This window comes from Pan paniscus, chromosome 18 (genome assembly GCF_029289425.2).
Source record: "Pan paniscus chromosome 18, NHGRI_mPanPan1-v2.0_pri, whole genome shotgun sequence".
In the NCBI taxonomy this organism is placed as follows: domain Eukaryota; kingdom Metazoa; phylum Chordata; class Mammalia; order Primates; family Hominidae; genus Pan; species Pan paniscus.
This window is the reverse complement of record NC_073267.2, coordinates 95,550,299-95,562,467: the sequence shown is the minus strand read 5'-3', so window position 1 is coordinate 95,562,467 and position 12,169 is coordinate 95,550,299. Positions and strand designations below refer to the sequence as shown.

At 51.1% G+C, this 12,169-nt stretch overlaps 1 protein-coding gene across 2 annotated transcripts; it reads right to left on the bottom strand.

Moving 5' to 3' along the window:
* Positions 1–4,515: 4,515 nt before the first annotated feature.
* LOC100969890 (cytochrome c oxidase subunit 4 isoform 1, mitochondrial) lies at positions 4,516–11,836 on the bottom strand. Of its 2 annotated transcripts, none has more exons than XM_003820848.6 (5): positions 11,641–11,836; positions 10,247–10,320; positions 6,421–6,588; positions 5,660–5,791; positions 4,516–4,786 (listed from the first exon to the last, which is right to left on the bottom strand). In XM_003820848.6, exons 1-5 carry the CDS (start codon positions 11,655–11,657, stop codon positions 4,650–4,652), a joined length of 528 nt encoding a protein of 175 aa, XP_003820896.1. In that variant the 5' UTR covers positions 11,658–11,836; the 3' UTR covers positions 4,516–4,649. The 2 variants fall into 2 exon arrangements, with proteins under 2 accessions (XP_003820896.1, XP_003820894.1); XM_003820846.5 differs by having other exon boundaries at positions 11,773–11,797.
* Between the last annotated feature and the right edge of the window lie 333 nt (positions 11,837–12,169).

Here is a 12,169-nt window from a genome sequence, read left to right as displayed (position 1 = left end):
GTAGTCCCAGCTACTCAGCTACCTGAGGCGGGAGGATCGCCTGAGCCCAGGAGGTTGAGGCTGCAGTTAGCTATGATTGCACCACTGCATTCCAGCCTGGGGAACAGATGGAGATCCTGTATCTTAAAAAAAAAATTATGTTTATTATTTCTGAGAAACTGAATTTGTCAGCCTCTTTCTTCGGCCTCTGGGCTCCCTCAGCCTTTGTGGATGGGTCTGCACAGACCTGTTCACGTGGAATAGAAACCCATGTGGCCCGGGCCATGCCATGCCTCCGTCCCTCTGCGATGGTTCCTTCTCCACGGCCCCAGCTCGTGTCCCCTGCTCTCGTTCTGAGCCCTGCCCATGCTCTCCTGCCGCTTTGCCTGTCTCTGCACCCAGGGATTTTAATCCGTTACAGCGCAAATTCTTCCCTGCAGCCCAAACTCACTTTCCTGCACTTCTGGAAGGAGGCGGGGCTCAGGAAAACTTTTCTACTCCCAAGAGCTCCCGCTGGGGTTGTTTTCTTTTGAGGTTCAAAAGCATGGACCTGGCCTCTGGGATTTCGGGCTCTCTACACTTTCCCCACGAGAATCTGGATCTTGCCTGTACTTTCTTTGCCTGCCCTGGTCAGTCCCCTTCCACTCCCGGCAGTTTCTCTGCAGTGTGGATCCCTGCCCGGGGACGGTAGCCTGGGAGAGTGGGTATAGAGAGCGCTCCAGCCCCTTCGGGACCCACTGAGAAGCCCCAAAATCGCCTGCTTCTGCACGGGGCGGCCTCTCAGCGTCACAGGAGGGTCGCTGTGCTTCCCAGTGAGTGCCCCGCTGCTGTGTCCCAGGTCCACCCGCCGTCCCTTTGCTTCCCTCCGCGTCCTGCTGCACCAAAGCAGATGCTGTGTCGGGCTGTGGCGCAGGTGACTTGTCCCCACCCATTTGTATTCCGCAGATCGTGAGGGGTTCGTGGGACTATCTCCTCACCTAGTATTGTCCATTGGGTTTATGGTTTTGCTATCTAGTTACTCTGTCTTTACGTGGGGATTCAGGGAAATTCAAACACTCTGCCACCATCTTCCCGGAACCCCGTCCTCTTTGCTTTTTAAACCAAATTGCCCACCATTATTTTTACTGCTGTATTCAGCCAGTACTTGAGTGGCTTTGCGTTCATGGTTTTCAGTTCCTTTGCCTACCGTTTCTCCTGGCATCTCACTCCTCTTTGAGCAGTTTTCTTCTTCCTGAGCCACATCTTTCAGCACTCTTCTCAGCAAGGGCTTGGTAGTGGTAGACACTCGTCATTTTTTCCCTCCTCTTGGTTAAAAGCTTAGCTGGTACTATTAATCTAGAGGAAACCACTGCTCCCTTATCTTCCAGCTTCTAAGATGTCTTTTAATGTGTCTGCTGCTGTCCTGCCCTATATAGGTAATGATTCTTTTATAAGCAGTTTTTTTTTAAGAGACAGGGTCTTGCTATGTTGCCCAGGCTGGTCTCAAAACTGCTGCCCTCAGCTGGGTGCGGTGGCTCACGCCTGTAATCCCAGCACTTTGAGAGGCCGAGGCAGGTGGATCACTTTAGGTCAGGAGTTCGAGACCAACCTAGCCAACATGGCGAAACCCCACCTCTACTAAAAATACAAAAATTAGCCAGGTGTGGTGGTGTGCGCCTGTAATCCCAGCTACTCAGGTGGCTGAAGCAGGAGAATTGCTTGAACCCAGGAGGTGGAGGCTGCGGTGAGCTGAGATCACACCACTGCACTCCAGCCTGGGCAGCAGTGAGACTCCATCTCAAAAAAAAAAAAAAAAAAAACTGCTGGCCTCAAGCAATCCTCCCGCCTAAGCCTCACAAGTAGCTGGGACTGCAGGCTCAAGCCACCATGCCTGGCTGTGAATTTTTAAATTCTGGAGAGTAGAAAACTGCCAGCTGGGAGGAAGATGAGCAGAGAAGGAAGAAGAGTGACAAAGAGGGACATAGTGTATCTTAAATTCCAAGAAGCTTCAAAGTTAGGCTGGGGGGCGAGGTCTCTGTGATGGCCCCACGTGGAGATGCAGGCCCTGGATGGGTGAGGAACCTCATCCCTAAGGCATCTTCCCTTGAGGCCCCGGCCTGGGGAGACAGGGCCCTCTCCAGCCTCCAGTGAGCTAAGTTGGGGTTGTCCCAAGGGCTCATCTTGCTCAAAGTCCTCCTGCCTCGTTAAGGAGCCTCAGTATTTTCCCTGAGCACCCTGGGAGGGGCAGTCTAGGGGTGAAATGAGACCCCGCACACACACACTCAGAAAGAGCTCAGTCCTCCTCTTCTTGTGGGCCGCAGTCCATGTGCCCTGGCATCTGAGCACCCCTGCCACACCCCCATCCTGCCTTCTCCCACAGTGCTTCTGCCTGGTGGCCGTCTTGCTGTCCTTTGAACACACCAAGCCCTGTTCTGCCTCCAGCGTCATGCCTGCTGTGCAGGCTTGGTGCTGTGTCCACCTGCCAGCCCGACCTCCCCTCAGGTTTCAGCGTGAGTGGCTCATCTTCAAGTCTCAGCCGAAATGTCACCTCTTCAGTGACATCTGCCCAACCAACCCCCACCCATAACCTTTTCTCCCTGTGCCCCCTCCCTCCACCCTGCTGGATCCTCTACTTCTCTGTGTATTTTTGTTTTACTTGTTGTCTGCCTCCCTGTGAGCCTGGGAAAGTGAGCACCTGGGGTCAGGTCAGCATCACGTCCCCATGGCATGCGGGTGACCAATGAAGGATCATGGGCTGAATCCAGCCATGAACCCCTGCGGCCTCCCAAATTCCCACTAAAATGGCAGTAAAAAGGGATTTTTATTTTTTTAAGCGTGAGGACAAAATCAGGATGGACAGCCACGTTTTGGAATCTGAATCCAATGGACAAATGGCAGTTCTCTTAGCAAGGTCAAGAGCACAGCTTCCTAAGCAGTAGGAGGGAAAGGCCAGGAAGAGCCTGACTGCTCAAGGACTCACTCAAGGCTAAAAGTAGAGGGCTTGTACAGCAGGCTCGATTCCACAGACACCTCTGCCTTCATCCTAGGGTGACAGCTCCTTCCTCTCGGCCTCTCCTGAGGGAGATGCAGGCGATGATGAGCCTGGCCTGCTGCCTGGCCCAGGGCAGGCGTCTCCACCAGAGCCAGGCAAAGGGTCAGGGACCAGTGGGGCCGGGGTCAACTACTTCAGCTTCCCCTACCACCCCCAGGAGCCCACCCTCGGGCAAGGAACTGAAAATGGCATCCCCCAGAGGGCAGTGTGGGCTTTTGTAGTAAAACCACCAAGGGGTTCACACGAGTCCTCACGGCAAGACTCCACAAGGCCCTGTAGCCCCCTGCATCCCACTCTCCCGGGGGGCTCAGCTGGTCCTTCGAGAACAAGGGATCAAGGGCGTTTCTACAGCACTGGAAGGTGCTCGATTGGGGTGTATTTGACCTGCTCTTTATTTTGAACTGAGCCCAAACCTTCCAGCCAGCCAAGGTCTTTGTCCCATGTATTTCCTCTGGGCAAGATCTAAGGGTCCCCTTTCCCTTCCTGGCTACAGCTGTGCTTCTCCGGGGCCATTCTCTCCCCTTGCCTCATTCCTATCCCCCAGTGCTGGCAGGAAACCCCTCTCTGCCAACCATCTCTGCTACTCTCAGCACACAGGCTGCAGATTTGTTCTCTTCTCCAGACAGGGTCTCCAGTTTGGGAACTGGTGCTTGGGTGGGACAGGTAACAGGATGAGTCCTGGAGAGAGCTTGCCAGGGGCCAGGATGATGCTCGTAAGACCACCGCTTTGACACTGGCCTTGTGACTACGTTTTAGATCAAAGAGTTGTGAGTAGCCAGGGAGCTGAGCAGGCCACAAGCAGTCCAAGGGAGACGGGGCCAGCACCCACACCTCAGTCAGACCTCAGAGTGGGGCTGTCCTCCCTGAGCTGGTGGCCGCCCACCCTAGCCAACATGAAAACTGCAGGGAGGGAGGGACAGCCCCAGAAGAAAAGTGGTTCATAGGCTGGGCACACTGGCTCACATCTGTTATCCCAGCACTTTGGGAGGCCAAGGCGGGCAGATCACCTGAGGTCAGGAGTTCAAGACCAGCCTGGCCAACATGGTGATACCCCATCTCTACTAAAAAATACAAAAATTAGCTGGTCGTGGTGGTGGGCACCTGTAATCCCAGCTCCTTGGGAGGCTGAGGCAGGAGAATCCCTTGAACCCGAGAAGTGGAGGTGGCAGTGACCCAAGATTGTGCGGTTGCACTCCAGCCTGGGTGACAAGAGCAAGACTCCGTCTCCCAAAACAAAAAAAAAAGGGTTGTGGTAACTCCTGCCGGTGTGCCTACGATAATGGGATTTTACTTATATAAAGATCTCTTGCCAAAAACCTCAAATGTCCTACATCGAGGAATTCTATATTTTCAGTTTTTGTATAATGTCGCCTTATACAATTTAAGATACTACATTTTTGCCATTTCATTTGCACCCAAAATATATTTACTCCAGACCCTTGGGAGAAAACTATTGTTTTAATTAGCTTTCATTTAGGTATCATTAAAGAACTGATCACAAAGGGTTTCAGGTAAACTGGTCATTTATTAGCAGTGGTACAACTGTTTGGCATAACAGGTTTCCAGTAAATAGGCATGGAGTTGCATGGCGGTGACAGAGCCAGGCGCAGGCGCAGGTGCAGGCGCAGGCCAGCATCTCTCACTTCTTCCACTCGTTCTTTTCGTAGTCCCACTTGGAGGCTAAGCCCTGGATGGGGTTCACCTTCATGTCCAGCATCCTCTTGGTCTGCTTGGCCACCCACTCTTTGTCAAAGCTTTGCGGGAGGGGGCCGTACACTACGGTGTGAGACAGGTTATGGGGCAAGACTATCTCAACAGGTTGTTTCTAGGCCAATCCCTCACACAGGTTAAATCCTCCCGACACACCAGCCACCAGGTCAGCAGAGCCACCTGCCACTCAATACCCGCTCAAACACACGGTTTCTGACCACTGACAACACTGACATTTTAAAATTAGCCCTTTGTTTGTAAAAAGTTAGCAACAAAATAAGCTAAAAGCAGAAGGTCTTCTCTAAAGGCTATGGATAACAGGATCTGACAAACAGAGCCCAAGGTGACCTGGAAGATCAAATAGATTCGGGTCTGTTATTAACCCACATCCACATTCAAACCAAAAGTACGAGAATATACCTATTCAGAATGCAAAAATGCCTGTTCTGCCTGGACAGAAAGAACCTCGGGGAAGAGTCATTACCACGAGCGAGCAACCCGGCAATGCCCACACACAAACTATCAGGTCGGGACCCCCAGATGCTGGCTGTTGAGATGCAGTCCTCACAACAGTCGAGACAGTCATTAAATGAATGAGTCCCCTTATCCTTGCTCGAACCTTCACGAAGTCATCTTTTGCTAAGTGACTGGTGAGCACATAAATTGCTACTGAAAACATGGTGTGCCGTACAAAGTAGTTAAGGTATTTCACCACCCAACAAGCATGGCTATGAATAATCAGATGCTGGCTTATAAACTAACCTCCCACGACTTCAGTTCTCCAGGTCACCAAGGCCTGGAAACAATCCTGAGATGAACTCTGGAATGCAGTCCCTATCTCATGGCCTCAGGGTGTGGAGGTCCCCCGCAGCCCACCAATGGGCACTGCAGGCTGGAGCCCCAGTCCAGGCGCCCATGCCTTCCTCCCTCTCTACTCACCATAGTGCTTCTGCCACATGATAACGAGCGCGGTGAAACCGATGAAGAACATGGCACCGCCCACAACCGTCTTCCACTCGTTCGAGCCCCTGTTCATCTCAGCAAAGCTCTCCTTGAACTTAATGCGATACACTGGGGGCAGAGAGGACAGCCATTTACAGGCACAAAGGTCAGCAGCTCCCTCCTCTGCAACATTCAACCACTTCTCCCCAAAACCACACTTGTGAAGGAGGAAACACAGAGCTGAAGGATACACCAACCCAGGCCACATCATGTTCATGCACGTACGTGCACACACGTGCCCACGCAGGCATGTGACAGGGCAAGGAAGGAAGAAAATGCATACAGTTCGCTTCAGGTGCAAATTAAAACTGCAAAATTATTTCTTACTTGAATTACAGTATTAGGGTCTATTTAATCTTGTTATTTTTCTGCCCCTTTCATACCAAACACTATGCATTTTGCTGAGTTTCTTTCAATAATTTACAGTTAACAATGTCTTACCCAGCAGATATGCTGAGAGGGTACCTCCACTCAGCACAGAGAAGGGGGCCTAGCAAAAGATCCTGTCAGCTGGCAGAGCTAAGTGACTGGTGAGCACATAAACTAGGGCCCTGGGACAGTGACCCCGAAACCCAGCAGAGCAACCCTCCTGTGCAAGACTGCTCTCTAGACAGTAGGCCCAGAAGTGAGCAGAGGCTCTGTCACACACACACTTCTGAGAGCTGCTGGGCGCGCCTGTGGGTCCCTTCAATACCCACACTCGACTTTCTCATCCATGGAGAGGCTGCTCCAGGAGGCCTTCTCCTTCTCCTTCAAGGCCTTCTGGCTGGCAGACAGGTGCTTGACATGGGCCACCTCCGGCAAGGGGTGGTCACGCCGATCCATATAAGCTGGGAGCGAAAAGTCTTCGCTCTTCACAACACTTTCTGAAAAACACATTGAATAAATCTTTGAAAATCCATGTAGGTTGAGAGTCACCCCAAGGTGATACTTCTGAAAACCGAAACACAGACGTGTGCACGCCTTGAAACCCTGGATCATCTCAGGGGGTCACAGCCACTGTTTAAACAGTTGCAGGAGTGTGGTGGAGGGGGAACAGAAGCACTTCTCATCACAGCCAACAAAAACCCACCAGGGGCAACTGCTAATGAACCCTGGGGCCAAGGTGCCCAGAGGCAGCACTTCCTACATTAACAGTTACCTGCAGGGCTGGGCACGGTGGCTCACACCTGTAATCCCAGCACTTTGGGAGGCCCAGGCAGGCGGATCACGAGGTCAGGAGATCGAGACCATCCTGGCTAATATGGTGAAACCCCGTCTCTACTAAAAATACAAAAAATTAGCCGGGCGTGGTGGCACGTGCCTATAGTCCCAGCTACTCGGAAGGCTGAGGCAGGAGAATCGCTTGAACGCAGGAGGCGGAGGTTGCAGTGAGCTGAGATCGCACCGCTGCACTCCAGCCTGGTGACAGAGCGAGACTTCATCTCAAAATAAAAAAATAAAAGTAAGAAAACCAGTTACCTGCAGACGTGGGCCAAGGCCCTCAGGGCTCCCTGAACAGGTGACTGGACAAAATGAAAGCCTATCTGCAAGGGACTCAAACTAATGAGGAAGAACAAAAACAATAAAAAACTCAAAGCGTTTCAAATTCAGAAACAAAGACACGTGAGAAGATAACCACGACAGCACTGTTCCAGGGAACCTGTGTCCAACCAGGACTGAGTGAGAAATCGTGCTAGCTCTTAGAAACGAGGATCATGGAGCCATTCATTCAGAGCATTATTTACCAAGCACCCTCTACAGGCAAGGCAGGGTTCTAGAGATCTGGGATCATCAGTGAACAAATCAAACATTCCTGCCTAGCGGCACACTTCTACAAGTGGAAAACAAACAATAAACATAACAAATGTGCAAATCACATGTTTGGAAAAAGTACTCTGGAGAAAGAGGAGAGCAGGGGGGCATCAGGAATGTGTGGATGGCACGAAACAAGGGGCAACGTCCACAGGACGAGGCCGACCTAGGAGCCCAAATGCAGAGGAAGCGTGCACTCAGGAGTCACAGAGCACGGGCAGTATCGTGCACTTCTCCTTTCTGGAAATCATGTGCACATACTCACATACGCGTAACGAAACACACAAAACAGACAGGGCAAGCCACAAACTGTTATACAGGTAGGAAGGAGGAAGATCTGAGTGAGGATTTCTGCTCTATCTGCTTCTGTTATTTTAGTGCCTTCAAAGCAGCAGGTATCACATGGAAAAAAGTTCAGAAATCAGAAAGGTAAGGAATAGCTTGGTTGTACTGAGAGTCTTCCCACTGTTAGAAGCTGTTTCTCCAATTCTGTCCTACGTCTGCAAGAACTCTTTGTATTACACACTGGTCTGGAGATACAATGCCCACAACAATGCTTCAACTCCATTAGCTCAGTCCCAGTGACTAAAATCTCCCAAATCATGTGAACAGTAAATCAACATTCAGCTTTAAGCAAGTCGTATACAGACTTCTCTAGATGTTTATCTTAGCCGTGCAAATGACTGGTGTACTTACAAACTTATACTTGACACCTCATCCCAAAACTGAGCTGGGATTTGAGGGACAGGAGATGGAAATGGCCTGAATTACTTTCTAATTTTAAAACCCTAATTCTATGAAAATGATGAGTGAACTATAAAGAACACTTGTATACTGAATATTTTTATCAAGTTCAGCACCCCCCAGAAGTTTCTAAAGTTTAAAACACTCAGCTTACACATGAGAGTTATTAAAAATAAATGTAAATATGGGTGATGAGAATGTTCTAGAACTGACTGTGGTGCTAATGACAAAACTCAATGAATATACTAAAAACCACTGGAGCATACACTTTAAACGGGTGACTGTTATATGAATTACATCTTGTAAAGCTGTTGTAAATGCCATGACAGGGAGACTGGGGGGAAAAAGCTATTATAACGATGTAAACCCTCAAAACCTTGGCGCATGCAAACCTCAAAATTGCATCTTCCAGAATAAGAATGGCCAATTCATGGTTTCAGGGGTTCTTCAGAGCTTCAGGATTGGTCCCCCAGCAATTAAGGGAAAAGCAATGGTTAATATACCAAACATTTCTTTTAGAGAGAGAGAAAAACAAAGACTCTAGATTGTAAGGAATGTTTGTCACCGCTTCAACATGGACGATTTCTGTTGAGCCTCTGCTGGGGAGATCTGGTATATCTGGGCACCCCTCACTCAGGTGCATCACCACACAAATATCCCAACTGACTTCAGTGACGGCTGATGGTATTCCAGACTGCTTTAATATCTTATGTTGAGAACAGATTCATGTATTATTCATGTATGACTTACGTAAGTTAAAACTTAACAGAGAAGACTTGTCTAAGAGCCTGCAGTTCGTCTTCATCTGCCTCCTATGTGCTGGAGATACACCAATGAGTAAGACAGGCAGGCTCCCTGGCCTCAAAAGGCTTACACTCTAAGAGGCTGAGACAGCGATACTCAAATAGACATGCATTCATGAGGCATCCAGTGTTATAAGGAAAAGCACAGCAAGGTGAGGTGACAGGGAGCTTCCTGAGAAAGGATGGTCAGGAGAGGCCGTTCTAAAAGCACATTTGTATCGAGGGTGAATGATTAGACAGGAGTGACCATCCACAACTCGGGACTCTACGGGAGGAATGGAGTAAGGCCAGGGGGCTGGGGCAGTGAGCAAGTGGGGATGGGTGGTTCTGATGGTAGTTTTTGGGTTTTGAGTACAACAGTCAGTAATAAGATCGGAAAGGCAGGCAAGACCAGCTCTAACCAGGCAGGGTGTAGACTCTACTAAGGCAATGAAAAGACCATGGAGAGTTTCCTCCAGAAGCCTTCCCTGAAACCCACATCGGGCTAAATGCTTCTACCCAGGAGCCATCTCTTAATAAAACACGGTCTTCACCCATCTGTCCCTCTTCAGATTGCAAACAGCCTCCTGGAAAGAGTGTGTATTTCATATTCTTTTTCTTCTCGGTGCCTAACAGTGTCTGGTACAAAGTAGATAGACGCCAGATACATGCAAAAGTAAATGTGCTGTATGCCAGACAAAGAACTAAGTTCTGTCCATATACTTCAGGTGAGCAAAGAGATTCCTGAGCTTCAGTAGCTAGTCCTTGATAGAAATGAGATGAAAACCCAGCTCAGGCTAGGAAGTCCAGGCTCTTTCGTTTCCATTGCCTCTATAATGTAAACAGAGGTGATGCAAATGGTTGGGAGTTGTGGGGGCAAGGTGGGGAAGGAGGTCATTAAGGTCAGTCAGTTATGGTGCAGAAGATCTTTTGAAAGGGGTAGATCTCGAAGCTTAAAAAAGTGGAACGGAAGGGAAGGGTAAGGGGGGAAGTATCAGTATAACCAAAGATCCAGAAGAGATTCAATTTGACTTATAAACACTTCTTAATCTAGAACCAAGCCCTGTGAGAACATTTATATCTCCCCTAAAGACCCTCAAGAGCCGAATTAAGGTCTTTAAAACTCCAGCACAGGGCCTTACACACAGCAGGAGCAAAATGAAATTAGTTCAGCCTATTTAAAAGTAAGAAAAGTCACACTTACCATGAGCTCGTACACACACAGAGGTGGAAATTGCTCGCTTGCCAACTAGGCTAAATACCCTGGTAGCCAACATTCTGAAAGATAAAAATGTACACCTTCTCTATGAATAAGGACAAACAGCAAGGAATGAGTCTTCTTTTTGCCCCAGAGCATTTTGGAATTTTTTTGTTTGCTTCTCCCCAGCGCAAATGATCCATTCTTTATCACTGTCTCTGAATTCACAAAATGACCTAGGATGAGGTTTTTCTTAGTAATTGGCATGCTTTTAAGGAGCTTCATTATAAATCAACTGCCATAATATATACGCGCTTCAGGTAATTAACAGAACATTGGTCTTTTTAAAAAACAAGGAGAGGCCCGGCGCGGTGGCTCACGCCGGTAATTCCGGCACTTTGGGAGGCTGAGGCGGACAGATCACCTGAGGTCAGGGGTTCAAGACCAGCCTGGCCAACATGGTGAAATCCCGTCTCTACTAACAATACAAAAATTAGCCGGGCATGGTAGTGGGCGCCCGTAATCCCCGCTACTTGGGAGGCTGAGGTAGAAGAATCGCTTGAACCCGGGAGGTAGAGACTGCAGTGAGCCGACACCGCACCACTGCACCCCAGCCTGGGCAACCAGAGCAAGAGTCCGTCTCAAACAAAAAAAGGCAAGAAAAAATGTTAACAAGGTGACTCTGAAAAAGCTAGAGATCATTAAAGCACTGTGCTGCCGTGACAGGCTCCATTCTTCAGGGAGCGGTGGGGGGAGGTGACAGCTCACAGGGACCGTGGCATGCATCACATTCAACTGAGTATTTGTTTAAAACCTAATACCGCCTGTACATAGACTAGAAGGGGAAATTGGAGAAGGCTGCCAACACAGCCCCGATCAATTTCCAATCCCTGAGGAGAGCGGAAAACCTATGAGACCCCCCCTCACCCGGGCCCTCCTCTATTCAGGCCCATCAACCTTACACGGCCCCCTTTAAATCGACCCTTCGGAGGACTGGTGAGAGTGATGTGGGGAAATACCCTCCTTGGGGCAGAATAAACAAGCATGACGTCAGGGCTGAACGCCCGCGTCTAGCTTCTCTCCTTGGGCCTAGCCCTTGCGTGAGCAAACAACTGGTGCCTTCCAGGCTGGAAAGCCGAGCGCCGCCCGGGAGCCCCGCAAAACCCGGGAGGGGTTGCACAGGGACCTTTTGAAGGAGGAAGGGCGGAGGCTGCAGGCACAGAGCGCGGGCCCGCCTCCCCGCAGCCAGCGCCCTCGGCCAGCGGGCGCTCCAAGGTCAGTGCCCGAGGCCGGTCCGCAGCCGCTGCGAGACCGGGGAAGATGCACCGGGCACTTCGGGGCGGCCCCCCGAGCCTGGAGCCACCGAGCCCGGAGTCCCCACGGGCCGGCCTCAATGTCACCTGGCTCCGAGGCCCATTCGGTGCTTCCTGCTGAAGCAGAGCGGCCAGGCTGCGGACGTGCAGACTTGATGGCTCCCGGCCCCCCGACCCGGCCCGGCCTGGCGGCGCCGCACCGGCCACCTCCTGTCTCACCTGCCGCCACTGCCCGCCGCGACCGCCCTCTACACCCGGTGTCCCGCGACCGGAAGAGAGTAAGGCCGCGCCGCGGAGCACCACGGGATCGAGGAAGACTCCGCCCGCACCCGGCCGCACGGAGGTCACCGTGGAGCGGAAAAGGGTAGCGCTGCGAACGTCGTAAAATGCCGGGCCGGGCTGCTTTCCGGCAGGCGTTGGAGAGGCCGCTTTCCGGCGGCGCCGGGCGAGAAGCGCGACTGGAGTCTGGGGCTGCGGCTTCCCAGAGGCGCGAGTCGCTTTTCCAGGAGCCGAGGCCCAAACGGGGCCGGGCCTGAGGGGTCCCCCGCCAGCCCGCGGCCGCGCCATCAATCGCCGCCGCCTCGTCCCGCTTCTCGGCTGAGGCGCCGCGCGGCCA